Source organism: Thermobia domestica, chromosome 4 (assembly GCF_964235325.1).
Source record: "Thermobia domestica chromosome 4, izTheDome1.hap1.1, whole genome shotgun sequence".
NCBI lineage: Eukaryota > Metazoa > Arthropoda > Insecta > Zygentoma > Lepismatidae > Thermobia > Thermobia domestica.
The window spans coordinates 292,969,645-292,991,171 of record NC_137457.1 but is presented as its reverse complement, the minus strand read 5'-3'; the positions used below and the strand labels follow the sequence as shown (position 1 = coordinate 292,991,171).

The 21,527-nt window shown below is 35.0% G+C and overlaps 1 protein-coding gene across 3 annotated transcripts in view; it reads right to left on the bottom strand.

Annotated features, from left to right (window-relative positions):
* LOC145684177 (uncharacterized) overlaps nucleotides 1-20,107 on the bottom strand; it is a 35,131-nt gene extending 15,024 nt beyond the window's left edge. For 2 of the 3 annotated variants that reach the window (XR_014131251.1, XM_081756182.1), the window contains exons 1-5: nucleotides 19,871-20,107; nucleotides 15,315-15,515; nucleotides 11,249-11,801; nucleotides 6,706-7,033; nucleotides 2,282-2,443 (exon numbers count right to left, since the gene is read on the bottom strand). Coding sequence is in view for 2 of the 3 variants with exons in the window: in XM_081756182.1 (XP_081612308.1) it covers nucleotides 2,282-2,443; nucleotides 6,706-7,033; nucleotides 11,249-11,801; nucleotides 15,315-15,515; nucleotides 19,871-20,008 (1,382 nt within the window). In the remaining variant the exon portion in view is untranslated. The remainder of the gene's footprint in view (nucleotides 1-2,281; nucleotides 2,444-6,705; nucleotides 7,034-11,248; nucleotides 11,802-15,314; nucleotides 15,516-19,870) is intronic. The other variant, XM_081756183.1, reaches the window with a different exon arrangement.
* Between the last annotated feature and the right edge of the window lie 1,420 nt (nucleotides 20,108-21,527).

Below are 21,527 nucleotides of genomic sequence, written 5' to 3'. Positions count from 1 at the left end.
AGAACTAATTTAGTTCAAGTTAGTAACAACGACTTTTATTGGTCCAAATTAAAGAAATACACCGACTTAATCTGCATATCAATAAGAAAAGTGAATAAAGATACGAATTATTTGAGTCCACTTTGGCTCAGACTCATTTATACATAAATAGATACCAAAGATACTTATTTTACTAAATGCCTCTCGTGGGGTCTTATGACCCCCCCCCACACACACACACAAAAAAAAAAGTACGGCATTTTCGATGTATTTTATCAATAGTAAACATTGAAACGAAACAATATTTAGAATTTTTCTTCGATTGCAATTACATAACAATAATAACAACTACAAAGAAATCACAAAATAAACATTTATAAACTTGTAAAAAAAGTTGCTTTTGTAGTATAATCTTTTTGAGTAATGAATGGGGAATTTAGGTCTGAATATAATACGAATAATATACGGGAGTGAAACGTGATAACCCACAAATGTGTGTTTATCAAGATTTTACAAACACTTACACTTTTACGAACATTTTTTTGTTTTTTGGTTTAAACCAGTTTATTTTTTTAAAAAAAACAGCTGGTTTAAACCAGCCAACCCTGCTTCTAACTGTGGAAATATTTTCTTCACCTTTTGGTTGCTAAGCCCATTCTGCAAGATAAGGCTGTTGGTGCAGGGCCGACTTTTAGAAAAATTACTAATTTCAATTAGTTACTTTCAAATGTTCGCGAGTTAGGCTCTAATTGGCCTAGACATAAGAAACGAAAACCAGAGTGTGGGAAATACAACAAAGATTCAGAAAAATTTGACTTACGCGTATTCAGCAAACCATAGTCTCAGATGGGGCGAACCAAAGTGGAAAATAGTCCCCTAGTTCTCTTCTGCCCCACACTGCTTTAGAAATTAGTCATCACTGCTTTATTTCATTAAACTCTCCATCAGATAGGAAGACATAATATTACATTTTTTCCAAAATACTGTACAGAATTAACAAAAAGGACCAAATGTCCAAAACAGTGACAATATTCATGATTGAATTTGGCAGTATTAATTTCTAGAATACACCAATAATGGCTATTATGTTGTAGAACTTGTGCTTTTAATTAAAAATTCATCCGAAACCGAAATAGTAAAAAACTGACACTTTTTGTGGACCTAAAACATGAATTTAACAAATTAGAATATAAGTTAAAAACAGGTGCACCTTTTTATCTGTTACGTAACAGGTTAACTCTATCTTTGTTTTGACATGTGATTATGGTTACGATATTGAAGAAATATACTAAGAGAATATTTAACTATCAATGTTTATAAAATTAAACAAAATCCATCAGAAGTTCAAACAACTAAAATATATTTTAATGAAAAGAGGGAACAACCGATTTAAACTTATTTTTAGACACCAAATCCTCTGTAGGTGTGAATTCAATAACTTACAAAGAGTGAAAAAGTGGTTTAACAGGACTAAGACTAGAACCCGGGATCTCTGGCATACCGATATCCATAGAGGATCTGGTGGGTAGAAAATCGGTTATTTCCTCCTTTCTTTAGTATATATTAAATCACAACCGTCATACGATGCTCGATATATGGACACAGGATTGTCTAAGCACAGCAGCTAGGCTGTGGTACAAGCCATGTGGTCTGAGTGGAGAACATCGGCTGCAGAAGTGAGAGAGTGTTTGACTGTTCTGGGAAGCGGACTGGGTGGTGTAGTGGTTAACGAATCGGCACAGTATACCGCAGATCCCTGGTTCGAATCCCCGTCCAGTCAAATTACTTTTTCATCCTTGTAAGCAACTAAAATGTAATTTACTTCTTGCAAATTATGGAATAAAACAGATGTCATACTGAAGACGAAGAACCTGGTGTTATTCGAAATATTATGGGGAAATCGAAACATTAAATTTGGAAGTTGAGAGGAACATGATGGAGGTAAAGGAGAAATTATTGCTAATAAATGTTGCTCAAAGTGATTCTAAAGAGCTTAGTTCGACGTAATATTTGAGCGAAAATCTCAACTCTGGACTGTGATATGTTCTCATTTATCTGTCTACAGTATTTTATTCATTCAAGATCTTTCACTCTCTATCTGATGAAGAATCTCGCTAAAATATTTAGCAGACGGTAGTTGAATTCATTGGAGTGTTCCCAAACCAAAAAAGAAACAGCTTTGCAAAACTGACAGATTCACCGACGCATCCTATAGTACTCTAAGCAACATAATAACACTGTTCACAAAAGAAATACGAACACAATTTCAAAAGAATAACATTTTAACAGATATAAGACTTACTCTTTCTCACTTTTGTGGTCTTTCGAATGGATGTTGAAACCTTCCTCTGAACGAAATTTCAAACTACATCGGTCACACTCAAAGCGAACTTTTGAGGAATGTCCCTTTTTGTGGCTTTCCATTTGAGCAACACCAGCGAACCGACGTTCACAAAAAGGACAGCTGTAAAAAAAAAAAAAAAAAAAAAAAAAAAAAAAAATTAAATGAATTTCTATGTCCTGACGCGATAACGAAAGTAAATCATTATGAGACAAATTGAGATTACTTTTTAGTTTAACGTCCTAGGATTATGCACTGAAGCTACAGGAGACGCTGATGAAAATAATAAATGAAACGGGAAGATCTTGAGAACACCTTCCAACACAATATTATTCACCAGAAACTCACTTGCGGGTCCTTCGCACGTTCTAACATTGAGTCACTGGCCCCACTTGGAAAGAAAAAAAAAAAAAAAAAAAAAAAAAAACAGTCCAGAAAAAAAATTAATGGTCATAATTTGGATACATGGATATTCAAATTAAACAATTCGAAACAACTAAGTTCCCGAAGAAATAACTCACGAAGAGCTACGAGAGGAATCGGAAGAACCCCGAGAAAACCTACTCACATGGTATTTGTCCACCATAAACACGAAGTGACAGTGTTTTAGTACATAAATTGGTGGGAAAGAGACTTTTGCGTAGACCATGAAACTTGGTAACAAAAACCTGATCGGACTGGATTGGTGGAGGGTCGATTTTTTTTTTTTAAATAAAAGCTCATTGATTTACAATGGCGAAGTACTCTCTTCTTTTCTTCGAAATGAACTAAAATTTTAATGGTTTCGATTTACCAATTTCTTTTTCAAGTCTGAAAATGTCCCTTGCTTTTAATTTCAAGAGACGATAGGAGAGAAAAAATGAAACCCTAAAACTGTCAAAAAGAAAGAAGAAAAAAAAGTAAACTGACCCTTATTGATACTTTCATGAGAGTGATTTACGGAACATAATAGGAACATTAATTAAATATTTATTTCTGAAAAATAAAATGTGATGAAAGCAAATCACTTTTAATAAATAATAATGTTACAGCTTCGGCAATGTATACATTGTTGAAACTGTAATACTACGACGTGCATTCAAGTTATAACACCTTTTTTTCTCAGGATTGGTAACAGATAGAAATATGCAGTTTGTTTTAAAATACGCGAGCACTTGTTGTCAATGTGTGACAGAGATGGCACATATTACTCCAGCGGCAGAAGCGAAAGTGATGACTATTTTTGATATTTACCATACTCATAAAATGGCAGTTTTCCTTACAAGAACAGCGTGTAATCATTCGTTTATTCCACTTGTGTGGTGTGACACCGCTTGCAATTCAGCACCAGTTAAGTGAGATATGTGATGATGATGTCACTGGTGTGTCTAATGTGCGTTCATGGGTACGACAGTTCAATAAAGGCAGAACGACGTGTGAAAACAAACCAAGACAATCTCGGCCTCGCACAAGCCGGACTGACGACATAATCGAACGAGTGAAGAAAGTTGTTTTGAAGGATCGTCGAATGAGTGTGGAACACATCGGCTTTAAAGCTGTCATTTTCGTGGGATCTGTGCACGCAATCCTGCATAAAGACTTCCACTCGTTCGATTATGTCGTGCGACCGGCTTGTGCGAGGCCGAGATTGTCTTGGTTTGTTGTCACACGACGTTCTGCCTTCTTTGAACTGTCTCACCCACGAACGCATATTAGACACATCCATGACACCCTCCTCACATATCTCATTCAACTGGCGATGAATTTTAAGCAGTGTCTCAACACACAAATAGAGAAAACGAATGATCACACACTGTTCTTGTAATGAAAACGTCGCCATTTTACGAGTATGGCATCAAAAACAGTCATCACTCTCACTGCTGCCGCTAGACTTCTGTGTGGCTACGGTGTTGTCATCTCTGACATGCATTGACAACGAGTGCTCACATATTTTAAAATAAACACCGCGTTTCTATCTGTTACCAGTCCTGAGACAAGAAATTGGAGGTGTTATAACTTGAATATACCTCGTATTATTTATTAAAAGTATTTTGCTTTAGTCAGATTTTTTTTATTTTATTTTATTTTTTTTTTTAAATAATGAAGGCAAGTAGTTCCAAAGCTAGAATGAACGGCATTATTTATGACATATGAACAAAATTGCCTAAGTTACTTTTCAGAAAATCGTTCGAAAAAAAAAAAAAAACTCAAAAATAAATTAATCACTGTAGATTTTTTCAGTGTAAATGAGTTGTGCCATATTGTCCGATTATTAATGAAATATCCATTTATGAAATTAGTTTCTTTTGTGATCTCCCAGTAGGAATCGAACCCAGGACCACGTGCATTAAAGGCACACGCACTAGCTACTAGACCATCCTCATTTATGAAATATGAACAATATCGCCTGAGTCTATTTTTTTTAATTCGCTCGGGAAAAACTCATCCCTGAGAGTAGAGTATCCCTTCTTGACTCTTCCTAGAAAAATGACTTATATCACAGTATGAGATTGTTAATGGAATATATGATTCATAAAAATGACTCAGGCTCTCCTAGAAAAATGACTTATACCACAGCATGAGATTGTTAATAAAATATTGATTCATAAAATGTAAACAAAATCGTGGTTAAAGGCAGAGCCGTTTTCGAAAATGAAAAGAAATCTTGAATAAGTTACGGCCCACGGTTATGGCGATTAGGCTAAAGATGACGGTGATGATGAGAAATGAATGAAGAAAGTGTAGGAAACGGGAGACCCCTGAGAAAATCCCCGCACACGGTATTTGTCCACTACAAGGCTCACTTGGCGCGAGCAAGGATCGAACCAAGGATCCCATGCACCAGAGGTAAACGTTCTGCTACTGAGCCATCGCGGCCCCTTGAGTCGTTCTCTAGAAAATCGCGTTTTTTAAATTTTCATCCTTCAGTAAATTACCCTTATTTTTAGGGACAGGAAAAAATTCGAAAAACTCTCATGGAGAATCACACAAACACCCTAAGTTTAAAATTTACTTCTCACAAAAATCTTAAAGTGTAAAACTTATTTCAGACAGTAGAACACGAATGGCTTCTAGGCGAGTGCATATCAGAACAAATGGACAAACAGAGGGACAGTTAGCGAAAAATCACTTTTTCCGGTATCTATAAGTCATGAAACATCTAAATCCATTGAAATCTCGAAATCAATTTTTTCATTATCACCACACTTTCTACTATACTTTCGTCGCACGAAAGTGAAAGGTAATTTTAAGATGTTTGTCCGTTTGTTCGTTAGTCCCTTACGACGAAAATGTATTCACTTGTTTAAATGCCGTGCGGATCACGGTATCTGCATCAAATTTTAAACTTAAGTATTTTCAAAAGAGTTTCCAGGGGCGATTTTCGAACTTTCTTACTACTCCCAAACTTAAGAGTAGTTTACTATGAGTGAAAATCGAAAATTGAGATTTTCTCTAATGATTTTTGTTTGTATTGATTTCGTAATCCCCATTAGTACGGGAAAAATCCAACAGGGGTATCAATTTTCTCTTGCGGGGAGTTTTACTTGAATATTTTCTCAAAAAACGACTCAGGCGATTTTGTTATTTCATTAATATTCCAAAAAAATGTCGTAACTCATTTGCCCTCAAAAAAAAAAAAAATCCAAAACGGATACCGTAGTTTACTCTTGCGGCTGTTTTTTTTTCTCGGTCGATTTTGTTAAAAACGACTCAGGCAATTCTCTTCATATTTCTAAACTAAATATTTCATTAAAATAACTATAATGTTGTATGTTATATAAATAACTTATGAAAATATCCATAAGGTGTTTTCTTTGGAAGAAGTTTCCCAAAAATCTCCTATAATTTTACTTATATTGCACAAATAAATGTGTCAGTAAATAATTGCGGCAGAACGTGATTTAGTCCTTACATTACATAACACTTAATACTACTCAAATTAAATTTCATCTAAAAATATTAAACTTATATGTATTAAAGTTATATAGTTATACTATAGAATACACACAAGTTTAATTGTGACCCCACGTAGCGTATTTGCTAACGCTCTCGATTTTGGTGCGAGGGTTCCCGGGTGCGATTCCCGATGGGGAGACTCAATCGAAAAAGTGTAACAGCTTTTTCAAGCCAGCCATCCTGAGTGAGCTTTTCCCTGACTCTTTCTCATCCACACAGGGCAAATGCCGGGATGGTATCTATTATAATGGTCTCAGGCAGCTTCCTTCCTCTCCACTTCCCCAGGCAGTGTGATTACCGAGGTGTACATCATCCCTCATACATGACGGGTTAATACCGCAACCATAGATGCAGAAGCCCCAGAAATCTAATTCCTAATCCTAAAGCAAGTTTAATTTTCACGAAGTAAATGACGCAAGTACTCAACGGAGTTATACAACCATACTCACCCGTATTTTTTCTGATGGTCACACCAATGAACAACGTATGTATCCAACGACAAATAGGATCCACACACATCACATGGGTACAGAACGGTAGACTTGTGCTCATTAATAATATGGTTTTGGTAATTCGCTGCAGGACCCTCAATTTTCAGGTCGCAATATTTGCATTTCATGCGTTTCAAATACGGCTGCTGGAACAAGAATTGCTGCATTTTATACCACGAGAAGTTCTCACAATAATACTGATTCCGTTGAATAATATACTTCATTTGGTCCCAATCACGGTCTGTGAATTCACGTTCCACCAGATCCTTGGATTCTTCGTAATCTACTTAAAAAGACATGAAAACACTGCTATTAGCATGATACGCTTGTATTTATGAACTCAATGCTAAACATAGAAATTAAAATAAATACACTCCGGTAAAAGACAGTTTAAAAAAATCACGTGATTCCATATCCTTTTATTATAGACGACCAACATTTACTTGTTACTTTGTAGGTTGTATATAAGTTAGGGAAAGTCATCGATTTTAAATGAGATATGAACAGCAGAATGAGTCGAAGAAAAGCAAATCTGCGAATATCGACTTCTAACAGTGAGGAAAAGTTGCGTATTCGCATGCTAATAAAGGTAAAAATATTTTAAAAAACACATACATTCTATCTTTAGTTCGTTCAAAAAGGCCTATAGTTTGAAAAAAATTACCAAAACGGTCAATTAAATGTTTAAATTTTGAAGATTAACTTTTCCGATTTTTAGTAGTATAAAATTATTTTAATTGTTTAATAATGGTAAAAGTATTTTAAAAATTACAGCGGTACATTTAGAGTTCGCACGTATGAGCTAAAATTAGTGAATTTCGGTGGGGAAAAAACTTTTTAAAATAAATGCATTTTTGTATTAAAATATATACAAGGTCATTTTTAAACTCGTTTTCTGTAGAGTGATTTTACGTATTCAAATTTGAGATGAAGACATTAGGTTGTAGGTCTTCGTCCAATTCGTAAATTTATTTCTGCTAAAATGAATCTGATTTCACCATGTGGAGGTGGTTGCAATTCGAGCTCTATCCACGCCTCATCCAGCCATTTAGAACATGTTAAATTACGTTGTTTCGCCACTATCAGTCAAGGATGTCATCTTGAAATCGGATATACGACTTAGGCATCAAAGATTGCAATGTTGTTATAATGTAGCCATCTCTGTTATCTTGTCCGCGCACTTTTCATTCGGACTCTCAAATTTAACACATCTTTGCACTATTTGATTGTGACAGGGGAAATTTACAAATTCAAATTTTCTGTTGTCAAGCTTTCCGTCACTAGAGATGACGGAATCCCCGTCCGCCGAATCAAACAGCTTAGTGTAGTTCTTGGTATCAATATGTATTAAGGGAGGTATAAAAGATCTATTTGCCAATCGTCTCTTTATTCCTGGCTTTCAGTATTTTCCTGTAACCCAACTTTCGTATATGTTCCCTCTCAGCCACTACCTTCGCCAATAGCATGTTCTCAGGATGAGAAAAGAACGCGTTTTTCTTACTGGACTAAGAAAACTGGGCCAAGTTATTCCTGATGATCGATACGCCTACCGGGTCTTACAAATGTTTATTTCTCAAACGAGTCCTACAAATGGACTGAAGATACTAGCTTCTTATGTTGTGAAGATGTATGATGCTGTCTGGTTTAATATAAACCGTTCAGGCTGGAATCCCAAGTACACAATCACTATTAAATGGATGGGATCCCGACACACATTCACTAAGTGCAGATTTAAACAAAACAAAACAAAACAAACAAACAAACAAAAGAAAGAAAAAGCAGCATTGCTCTGCAACTATGGAATTTTTACTGCCAGTACGGTAAGGAAGTAGGGATTCATATATCACCTTCATGAGTTCAAGGTGAAATACGACAGAAAGCGGGTTTGCAAAAAAGAGACATATGCCAAAGAAAATTAAAGAAATCATCGATCCAGGGATTAAAATAAATGCGTTCTTTTGTCATCCTGAGAACATGTTGGCGACACTATTGGCTGAGAGACAATACACACGAAAGCAGGATTACAGTAGGACAATGAAAGCTGGGAATTGACAAAGGGAAAATCTGTTACAACTTTTACGCCCCCCTTAATACATTTTGATGCCAACGACTACATCAAGTTAACTGATTGAGCGAAATGTAAGCTGTTATAGCTTCTTATGATAGAAAGCTTAACAGAAGAAAATATTTATGAAAAGTAAATCTGAGACTGACTTTGTAAATTACCCTGACACACACGAACAGTGGAAAGATGTGTAAAAATTTGTTAGAGTCTGCTGGAAAAGTGTGCTGACAAAATAGCAGAGATGGATATTTTAGAGCAATATTGAATTCAACCGGAAATTCAATTTCATGATGAGATCCTTGACTGATAATGGTGAAACAACGTAACTTAAGAGTTCTTTTTTGGCTATATGGTTAGCGTACACGCCTTAAGTGTAGGAGACTCCGGTTCGATTCCCGGTGGGAGATCATACGTTTCGGATCCCACATTAAGTTGTAGATCCACGTTTCATAAAGCCCCGGTGCTAAAAGATACCTAAAATCCAAGCATTCAACATAATTTAGCATGCTCTGAATGGTTGAGTATGGCGCAGACGGTGCTCGAACTGCAGCCAGCTCTACGTGATGATATATGAGTCATTTTTAGCATGAATAACTTTGCAAAATGAGCGAAGACTTACAAGTTAATGGTCTCGTCTCAAATTTGAATATATATATATATATATAATCACTCTCTGGAAAAATGAATTTAAAAATGACTTTGTATATATTTTAATACACAGGGCTTGAAAAATCTTGCTTGCAAGTACTAGCCAGACCATTTTGCAGTCACACTGTTTATACTCGCCAAATGTAAAAAAGTACTCGCCACTGGCGAGCAGGCGAGTGGATTTTTCAAGCCCTGTTAACACAAAAGTGTGTCTGTTTGTAAAACTTGATAAATGCAATTTTTCACCGAAATTTACTCACTTTAAGCCATATTTCCGAACTTTAAATGTACCGTTGTAATTTAAATGGTTTCGGCCTCTTGAGCTGTGGCTTTGTTCACCAGGAAAGTTATTTCAATTTTGTGCTGCGATAGCAGATTTGCACAAACTTGTCATTTAGACCCCGAGCTTGCCCTCCGCTACTTACTACATTAAAGCTACTGAAAGAAACAGATCTTATACCAGGTATTTTACAATTTCTCATTATAAATTTCACAACTGTTTTGTTGGGTTCCTCTTTTGTTTTCAAGAGGCATTGCTAATAATATTTAGCTTTTAATGGATAGGTTATGGAATTTTAATTAAACTTACAAAACTGGCTAAAGTTAATTTAAAAGAAAAAAAGTTACGTTTAATGCATTATAGATTTGGATAATTGTGGGAAACAAAGGGTGGACGAGCGTGTAAAAAACACATTGAAAGTTCCCAACACTGGATAATCAAAAAGTGTGTTGGGGGGGAGAGGAGGCAAATCTTAAGTTAAATTAAAGGAGTCGCTCTTTAAATAATGAGAATTGTATACCTGAATCATTTAAAAACCTGGAATCTTGTACTAAAAGAATATTCTGCACTGTGTCACTAATTATATTACACTTGGCTTTTAAAGCTGAAGTAACGACTTTGTCAGTTGTCGTGGATAAATATATGACCACGATAATTTCCTCATTGAAAAGTCAACCCTTATATTTGGCAAATCTTGCGCTGACTACAGAAAAATGCTACGCTTCGCCACTGGAGGGTATCCTGTTTCAATCAGCTGTTTGAAGAACCACCATAATTATGTCACTGGTGGTTCTTCAGGCTACTTCGTGTGCTAAGGTAGACAAACAATACGTTGATTCCAAACTTATCAGGAAGAAGAGAATACTCTTCCTTTGCGTAACATCACCGCAAAAAAACAGGTGAAACGAATTTTGGCAAGATTATCTTATACAACGCCTATATACAGATTCTTGCGAAGTGTCAGAGGTTTTCTGTCCCAATCATTTGCTGCTTGCTTTTGTAAATCCTTTATATACCGGTACTGCAAAACAGCAGTGATAGTTTCGATCCATTCCATATATACCTGGAACCTATTATATTTAGTAAGCTTAATTACTTATTTTGGATTATCCTGCATTTGAAACAACTTGCAGAATATTGCTACTAGTTATATCGTGTACCATGTCTAGTCTGACATCCAACAAAATTATTAACAAAACCTATTACACAACTATTAATACCAATATATTGCAGAAATTATATATATAAATTTCGATTCTTGGTATAGTACACTTCTAATACTAGGTTAGTATGTCTAAAATTGTATCTAAATGGAATCTGACTGTTGCCTCTTTTATTATAGAATGACCCAAACGGTACAAACACCTAAGAGTGTAAAAACAATGAAAGAAAAGGGGAAAAGAAATAATTCATTCAGAAAATAGAAGTACTGCAGTAACACTTTTTCTATGCTGTCAAGGAACTCCAGGTTTAAAAAAATTAGTAAATAAAAAAAAAAAAGCCCTTACCTGCTTCGTCTTTGATCATTGCTGATTCATCTTCATACACGTCCGTAGCGTCAACTGGTTCTTCTTTGAAAAAAATCGCATGAGGTTCGTGTTGTTCTGTCTGGGAATTAGATATTTCGGCTAAATTAGGAGATTCATAAGGGATTTCATCATTATCACTACCTGATAGAGAAATTTTTACGTCGTTCGATTTTTCTGGATCACCTTGATTAATGCCTTCAGTCCTTGTGACTTGACTATCTTCATTTTCAGAACTATTTGTACTATCACTTATACTACTACTACTACTATTCTTATTATTAACAATTTCTGTATTATCGGAAGCTGTATGTACATTCTCTGGATCATGCACAAAACTAGCACTAGTACTACTATCCCGTTTGGAATTATTATTGCTTGTACTGGTAACAGTTATAGTAGACAGTGCTGCAGCAGAAGTTAAAGAGAGTTTAAGCTTTTTCACTGGACAATTATCATGTTTCTTTGTTGGATTGCTTGAAGTTGTCTCGGAGTCACTAAAGCTCCAGTCGTCTGATTCAGAATCGTCGTGGAACTGGAAAATAAATTTTGAATCAGAGATTAACATTTCAGGAGCACGCTTATATAAGACGTACAAACTTCTCCCTTAACCTAAGGTTTAATAACTACGAGGGTAATCCAAAAAGTAAAGAACGTTTTGGCATGATTAAATAAAAACAAAATATATCAGCAAAATACTTTATTTACAAACCCATAGGAACTTACTCTACTTTTCTATGTAATCGCCATAGTTGTCAAGACAATTGTTATAACGTGGGACCAGTTTTTAAATGCCGATGCTATACTCATCTGCCGCCAAAGATTTGAGTCAGGCTGTCACTTCTTGCTTGAGTTCATCATCGTTTGCGAATTGTTTTCCACCCAAAAAGAGTCATGACTTTTAATGAATTTCTTCCACTTTTTCCGTAATAAGTGATGGCTTTCAATCCGACCATCATCATGCACGCTGGTCCTTCCTTGATTAAACATAATGCACCATTGCATTGAAGCTAGGGAGTTACCGATTTTAAATGGTATATGGATAATAGGGTGGGTCTAAGAAAAGCGAATTTTCAAATATCGACTTCTAATGGTGAGAAAAAGTTGCGTATTTGTCCGACTTCTATTAGAATGAAATTACTTATTTTAAATGAAAATGAAATGAAATGAAATCTTTGAGTTTTACGTCCCACGGTTATGCCGGTTAGGCTAAAGGAGACAGTGATTATAGAAATGAATGAAATGGTGGAATGAAGAAAGTGGGAGGAAACGGGAGAACCCCGAAAAACCCCAGGAGCACAGTATTTTCTCGGGGTTCTCCCGTTTCCTCCCACTTTCTTCATTCCACCATTACTTATTTTAGTATGTTTAATAATGGTACAAATATTTTAAAAGTTACAGCGGCACATTTAGACCTCGCGCATATGGCCTAAAGTCAGTGAATTTTGGTGGAAAAAGTTCTTTTTAAAACAATTTTACAAATATACACACGCTTTTGTATCAAAGTATGTACAAGGCCATTTTTAAACTTATTTCCTCTAGAATGATTTTATAAACTCAAATTTGAGATGAAGACATTAGCTTGCAGCTCTTACCCAATTTGTAAACATAATGCACCATTTCCTCACAGATGATGATTTCATTGCACTATCACCATAAACATTCTTTATTTGCCTATAAATTTCAATAGGCTTAACGTTTCGCGCATTCAGAAAATGAATGATATTCCGCACTTCACATTTGGTGGGATTGGCGCCGCCATTTTGAGTTACTGCAAAAACAAATAGCGTGACCGCACAGCATTAAGACTCGGCTCACACTGAGGTGGAGGAAGAAGCTAAGTGCTGCGCACGCGATCGCAGTGATGGGGGGTTGGCGCCGCACGCGATGCGCAATCTTTCTTTACTTTCTGAAAGGCTCTCGTATAATTACTATATAAAACTTAATCATAGATTTGAGACAAATACTTAAATTTGTCTGCATAAACAGAAGAATAGAGTTTCCACTGAAGGGCCAATCAATTTGAATACACAAAGACTATTTGAAACATAGAGCAACAATTTAAGGTGGAATAAGAGCTTCCGTAATGTGTTCAAAGTTTAATCTCCGTCATCAGGAATCGAACCCACGATAGCGTGCGCCTGGTCTACATCGCTCAAGTGTTACACTGCATAGCAAACGACTTATAAAAAGAAAACGTAGCAACTGTCATACACAAACGGATACTGATTAATTTAATGAAAACGCTTGAAAAAGGCGCAATTTACCACATTAACCCTTTTAATAGTAAGACTATCCATGGCTTTGGATTGATTATTTTAACAAAAGAAACACTGACCAAAGCTTAAAACACACTTTATTTTAAATTATAATAACAAAGTGGAAAGAAGCCGATTGGATAAAGAAGGTAGGAAGAGATAAACTGATGAACTGGACAGGAAGCTTACTTATTAATGAATTATGGCAAGGAAGTTTGGATAGCATAGACAAGAAGAAAATTTAAAAAAAAGGCCCTTATAAGAAACAAAAATGGCGGAGCGTGATAGTTGGAAAGGGAACAAGAAGACTTACGGGATTGGCTGAAGTCCTCAGCAAATAGAAAAAAAAGTACAACAATAACTATATATATGTCTGTTAAAAGAATTTAAATGTTTTGATAACAATGACTATGACTGTTAAAGAATTTAAACTTTGTCATAACAATGACTATATATATATATGTCTGTATTTTAATTTATTTTCGATATTGTCTGAAGAAGGATATGTTAGATATCCGAAACCGTTATTATAATTTAAAATAAAGTGTGTTTTAAGCTTTGGTCAGTGTTTCTTTTGTTAAAATTAACCCCTTGCATACCAGTGACATCCATGTGGATGTCATGAACATGTATCCCTTCTTAAGGGTCGTATTAATCCTTGAGATGATGAAATTTGTTAGTGGATACAAAGCAAGACTTAGTTCTACTATTTCCCTTAGGTGACAAATTCTTATGGACAGAAAACACAAAAAAATGTGTTGTTCCAGTAGATAGCAGGCGTAGGGAACATTCAATTACAACACAGATGTGTTTGTTTCTACGATAAACAATTAGCAACTTCGAGTTCTATTCGAGATCGAAAAAGGAAAAACCTGTCTTTGATCTCCGGTCAGTGTTGCCAACCTGAAGCTGCATAAAATCCCTTTAGAACATCAGAATTTTCCTTTGTCAGTTCAAATGTTTCAAAATGAAAACAATTGTTTTTATCAGTAATGTGAATGCTCTCCTTACGCGCGCACAATAACTATGCCCTATATAACGGTCTAGACAGTCTTTCAACGGTAAATGAAACCGGTATTACAGCACGCAAACAGCGAAATGGTACCTGGAATGCAAGGGGTTAATATGACATTGGACCAACCTTCGCCCTCAGAACAGCTTATACAACACGAAATAGATTAGGAATTAGATTTCTGTGCTTTCGGCATCTGCGGCCATGTAGCCCTCCTCATGTATGAGGGATAACTTCCTTCGGCGATTACACTATCTGAGGAAAGTGAAGGAAGTGGCCTGGGACCTATATGTTAGGTACCATTCCGGCATTTGCCTGGTGTGAATGAGGAAAACTCAGGAAAACCTTACTTTCTTGATGGGTGACCTGAAAAAGCTTTTACAATTTTTCAATCGAGTGTTCCCATCGGGAATCGAACCCGGGACCGCTCACACCAAAGACGAAAACGCTACGCGGGACCACTACAAAGTGAAATAGAGTCACAGAGGTTGTGAATAATAGCAAATGGAATATTATACCTTTCCGTGTGCAGTGCACCAATCAGTTGCGTGAAAGAGGATGGAAAAGCAAATCTGCACTAGATTCGTGTTTCCTTGGGAAACAGTGTATACCGACATCTGCTTTCTTTATTTGGAAGCCACGCCGTTTGGAACTAAAAATGGAATATTCCGAACCTTCCACTTTCGTTGTTACTACAAGTTACGAAGTTACTTGAATTATCCATTCGTACGAGAGATAGAACTATTCTATAAAGCTAAGAAAATGGATAAAAGCTTACCACTGCTTTTTCAACTTTCTTCTTTTCCCTTCGCACAAGTTTCTCTTCTTCTTCATCTTTGAATTCGATTCCTTTAGATTTCGCTACCTGCTTTAGACGCTCTTGATTCTCCTGACACCGAGAACGGAAAGTGTGAACACTCTGCAGCTGGATCACGCACTTTGTACAAAGCATCTTTGGAAATGGATCCTCTTTCTTCACCTATCAACGTTATAGAAAACAGAAAAATGCTTACATATAAATTCACATACATTACATATATTCACATGCAAATGCAACTCATTAGTAAATACTGTATATACTATTCATAAATACAATAAGTTGTAGTAGAATTGTATTGCCTTTGATTATGTAACAGAACTGCTACAAGATAGTGTTCAGTCGTAGTGTGCTCCCGGGAACATAGAAGCTAAAACAACACTCACTTTCCTTGTTTGTCTCAGAACTGAATCATATAACTCAAAACAAATTCTCTACAACAGAATACTTGTGCAGGTGATATCCTACATTACTCCATCCCAGCACGGTTTTATTCTGAAAGATCTACTTTAACCAATCTTTTTACATTTACTCAGTTCCTATCAGAATCATTAAATGCTAATCACGTGGTTGATGTGATATATAATGATTTTTCTAAGGCATTTGACACCTTGGACTATTTTCTATTATTGATTAAGTTAGATTTCTCTGTTTTATCCGATAATGTTAAAATCGCTATCTTCACATTACTCAATCGGAAGAATAAAATTATTTTCAATTGAATGCCAACTTCCCATTATATAGCATCATCCGGCGTCCCTCAAGGATCTAATTTAAACCCTTTATTCTTATTTTTCATTAACGTTTTACCACCTGCTGTCAAATACTCATAGTCATTACTTTGTGCTGATGATCTAAAAATTTATAAGGAGCTTAATCTAATTACTCGTTCCAACAAACTACATCAGGATCTTGATCCATGTTATCAATGGAGTATAATTAATAATTACTGTTAATAAAAGTTCCGTTACGACTTTTTCTAAGAAAAATTTGTTTATAAATTATAATTATACTATCAATGAAACTCAGTTAAGTAAGAATGATTTTATTAGTAATTTGGGTATTACATTTGATACTGGACTAATATTTAACCTACATTTAAAATATTTAATTTCCGAACGTATTGGTTTTATTATAAGAGCAACGAAACCTATGACTGACATTTCTGTGATCAAAATATTATATTACTCATATTTACGTAAGTAAATTAGAAAATGCTTAAGAGATGTGGAGCTCTTATTTTCAAATTCACATTGACGACACAGACCGTATTCAAAATACATTTCTTTGTTATTTGTATTTAAAAAGTATAATTGCTCAGCTAAAATAAATAGGATATATCTATTATGCTATGTTCTAGGATTTTGTTTTATTTCTATGTTAATTATGCATTGTCAGTTCAAAATATTCTGTTATATAAAATTATTAATTATTTTGTTTATATTCAAGATTTTATGCAATATTTCACATTGTATGTGGGTTTAGAGTTACACATACATTTTTTTATAAGCAGATCAAATACTGTTCAACATTCTTCACCAATTAGATTATGTAATATTCACAATCAGTTAATTGCTAAAGGGTTAAAAAATAATTATTTTATGCCTTATGATACATATATATCTACAATGCGCAATTATTACAAATAAAGTATTATTTCGTTCAGATTATTTTTACAATTATTTAATTTTTATATTAATCCTCAATTTGAAATATTTAATTTATACTTATGTGTTTTGCACTTTACAATGTTCTGGTATCTTTGTATTAAATTGTTTATAGTATCATATATTAAATATGAAGTCATTCTTGTATTCCCATGAGCACCTCGTCAATTTTTTATGTATTCATACACCGTTAGTAGTACTTTTATTTGTATTTATTTTACTTCTGGTATTGTAATTTATCATATGCAGGGTATCTACTAAAATTTCAAATTGAAATTTCGTGACTTTTTCATGACCTTTTCTTTGCCAAATCATACAATTTCCCAACATTCTCAAGAGCAAATTTGGGTGCGAATTACGCCGAATGTTCATGTATGCGATAGAAGCGTGCTTTGCTTGTGATTTTGTAGCGTCTGAAGCCGACCAAGGACAGTTTTCGAGATGAATTTTGACGTTTTATAGAACAAAATTTTCCAGTCTGTGCTTATATTTGTACAGATAAAAAAAATCGTGACCCGGAAGCTAAATTTCGTGACTTTTTCTTGACTTTCGTGACCGATAGACAACCTAATATGTATACTTGTTATTTGCCATTTGATAAATTGAGGATATAGGTCTGTCCAGGGCAATGAAATAAATATACAAATATAAAATTTTCTGGATGTAAAGAAGGGAAAGAGGAGAACGAGCAAGGAGGAAAATGCTATAATGCTCATTTCTTAATACAGTATATGTGCATTAACTGTAGACTTAAAATACTAACAACAATGCCGATAAACTCACTTTTCTTTTTACTTTTGCAAAGTAAAATCAGAAATATTTCTACGCTACTTTAAAGTATTCAATAGGAAAAGAGGCAGGGTTGGCAAAAACCATGGTTTTTATTGAAAAAAAAAACTTTTTTTGGTTTAAACCACTTTTTTAATTTATTTATTTATTTTTATTATTGTTATTTATTTATTTTGTTTAAATAATTTGCTGTACGTATTTATATCACATATGGATAGAAATAAGTTTATTTCGGCTTGGTGTTATTATGCAACAACCGGGTTATGCTGGAAGGGGTCACATTAGCTTTAAGCGGAATCTAAACCGCTTCTCGGCATACATCCGAGAGAAATTGTCCTCCATTTGAACTCGAATCCGGGACTAATAGGTCACAAATGCGATACATCTGCCGACTCATTCACGAGGGACTCCTGATAAAAATACGTTGTACTGATCTTTACATACTTGTTAATACAATTGTCAAGAGTCATTTCAGAAGGACAAAAAGATAAATAGTTGCGCAAGTCAAACTATTATACAGAATTGCATATGGACAATTTCAAAGTACCGCAGAGTACAGAAAAACTAATTCAGTCCAAGTTAAAGAAATACATGGACTTAATTTGCATATCAGTAAGAAAAGTGAATGAAGATAGGAATTATTTGAATCCACTTTGGCTCTGATTCATTTATACATGTACCGGGTCAATTGAAGAATTTACTTAAGTTTGTGAGGAGGAATGAGTGAAAGTGAGGTAAGTTAAATAATAAAAGTGAAGAAAGTCGTTGTTTGTGTTGCTTGATTTTGATGTTGTAAGCGGCATTGTACGTGGAGATGGAACTACTATTTCGCGGAGAGGTACATTCCTTCTGATATAGTAGCGCGAAAGGTATAGCGTTGGGAAAGAAGGAAGAGCATTTCGAGGGCTATTTAGCTGAGTATTTTTTTAAGGAAAGGAAACTCCAGGAAACTGTTGTACACGATTTTCTTCTTCAAATTGGAAAAGTTTTCAAGCCTCAGTTTTGAAGGTAAGTGACTTCTAACTCAACGGGAATGTATTTCTGCACAGTGTACAGAAGCTGTATTGTATGTTAACAAGTGAAGCGTTGCAAGTATGAAACTATGACAAGAGCTGTTGAAAATTCTATGATCGCCGAAACCCACATGTGGTCACTACCCTCGCCTACGCATATACCTACCGTCGCTGACGCGCCTGCTCCATTCGGACGCACCCCCTCGTCCCGCTCATGCCCTGACTCGGTTAGATAACATTCGTGCCTTTTAGTGGATACATCGCATAGGTTGGTTTGTATTTTTGCACCCAAAGTTTTGCCCCTAACCCAAAGTAACATAATCCAACGTAGCTTAATGTAATCCAACAAAATATAACCGAATGCAGTACATTTTAGTGCCTTTTTTCAATTTTCAAAGTGGTCCGGCGATACAGCACTAATGCCAAACTTGCAGATCGACTTCCCGATGACTTCGTATAATACAATGTGGAAATGTCATAAAAAGTACAGTACGTAAAGCACGAACCAACTTGTGCTAGGTGGCCAAATAAAAAGCACGAATGCTAACAGAGTCATGCAGGAGCGCAATAGGTAGGGCCGAGCGATAGCCGCATACAACAGGCACGTAAGCGAAATGGGTATAAGTATAAACGAGGATAGTGGAAGAGCACATATACACATCCAATACTTTCACTGTTACTAAAAATGCTGTGCACTGACACTAAATACTTATATTCATACTTTCATCCTTCACGAAAAATGTTTCTCATCGTATTTTACCTATAATTTTCTATTTGGTACAACCGTCTGCTCGAGTGAACTTTAAAAGGGTATAGTAGAGTAGGGTAAGGTACAGCAAGATAGGGATAAGTAGGGTAGGGGAAATAACGGGTTAGCTTAAGGTTAGGTAAGTTTTGACCGATTTTCATAAAATTAATAGTATTTCTTGTTTCTGAGTGAGTATACCAATTGGAGCGGGCATTGTAAAGTTGACTCGCTTTTTCTTTCTTTCTTTTTTTTTCTAAAAAAAAAAAAGGATAGTGTAGTGCAACTCTGTAAGAAACTTACATTTATTTTTAAATCCTCTTTAATCATATCCAATAAACCAGAATTATTTTGCTTGACACTGCGAGAGAATAATTCGATAACTCCCTTATTTTGGAGCAGGCACAAACGACACGTATTATGTGGAAAAACTGATTCCATGATTATTTTAAAAATGAACAACTCTATGGAAAAAAGACAACGCACATACAAATATCGGAACTAACAAGACTGAAATAAATTCCAACACAGTGATGCCAATTCCTTCAGAGCCGTTTTCCCTTCACAAAGCTTCAGAATTTCCCTTTTCCGGGCAAAATTTCCCTTCATCCAAACCGTTTAGGTACTGTATTTAGTAAACGTATTTTTAATCGTTTTTCGCTTCCACCCCCTCACCCCAATCATATAACCACATACAAGGTATCTAAAGCGTCGCGATAGAGGATTGGGAAGAATATGAAAAGGTGTAGGCTAGGACCTATGTTAAAGGTGCAATCTCTGCATTTGCCTGGTGTGACTGAGGGAAAACCCTATAAATACCTCGGTCAGGACGGACAACCTAAATAAATCATAAAGAATATAAAATAAATATTATGTAAATTTAATTTTTATCCTAGATATCATGATAGATTTTAATATTAATGTAACCTAACGTACAAAGGAAATATTAAGTATATATTTGGTATGCACTTACTTAAGAACAGCACTCTCATATTTACTGAAACGAATACGAATAGTTACAAAGAAAACTCGAGCTGCTACTGTCTTTGTCTGTACACGAGGAATGTTCGTAACCACAATACAAACTAAATCAAAGTTTAGAGATGTCTAATTCTTAAGAATTTATAATTCTGTGCGCACAGTTACCAGAAAATTTGTAAACTTACACAAACACACACACACTAATGACCCAGTGTTCGCCCATATATACATATTTACATTCACGACACGCAGATTTTCTTCTCTTACATCGATTAATCCTCTTCACAATCAATTTTCTGGTTGGGAAAACCAAACTGTTATAATAGTTGGAGTGATAATTTAATTGAGAAATATTTCATCTTATTGCATTGCATTTAATTCAACAATGGAAAGATTAATTTTGATAAAAGATTTTAAATAAGCATTGTTGTAATGTTTCGAATTTAACTGAATATGTTGATCGATGTGTAATGTTGATAAATATTAACGAATGCAAAGCAAGATAACTTGTGAGAATTTATACGAAATATATGCAACTTACTATGTTTGGAATAAATATGACGTTGAATTTTAATGAGATTAATCAGATACGTAAATACATTCAATCTATAAATGATTGAAGAGAGGTTCAAATTTCCCTGCAATATTGAGAGATTACAAGCAATTTCCCTTTTTCCCTTTTCTCCAAAATTTACTCAAAATTTCCCTGCGCCGAGGGAAATTTCCCTTCAATTGGCATCACTGTTCCAACATCTGACTTCAAAAGGGAAACCAAACAACAAACGATATTATTTCTAAACAAATGAAGTACTGTAATGTTGTAACCAGCAGAGTTGCCAAGGAGCAGAAAATATTTAGTGTTAGATGAAAATATCACTAAACATCATACACAACATTATACAGTATAGGGTATATAGCGAGAGAAATTCTAAAACAGTTTTATCAAACCCTACTTCCTAGTATGCTTCGCAAAATTTCC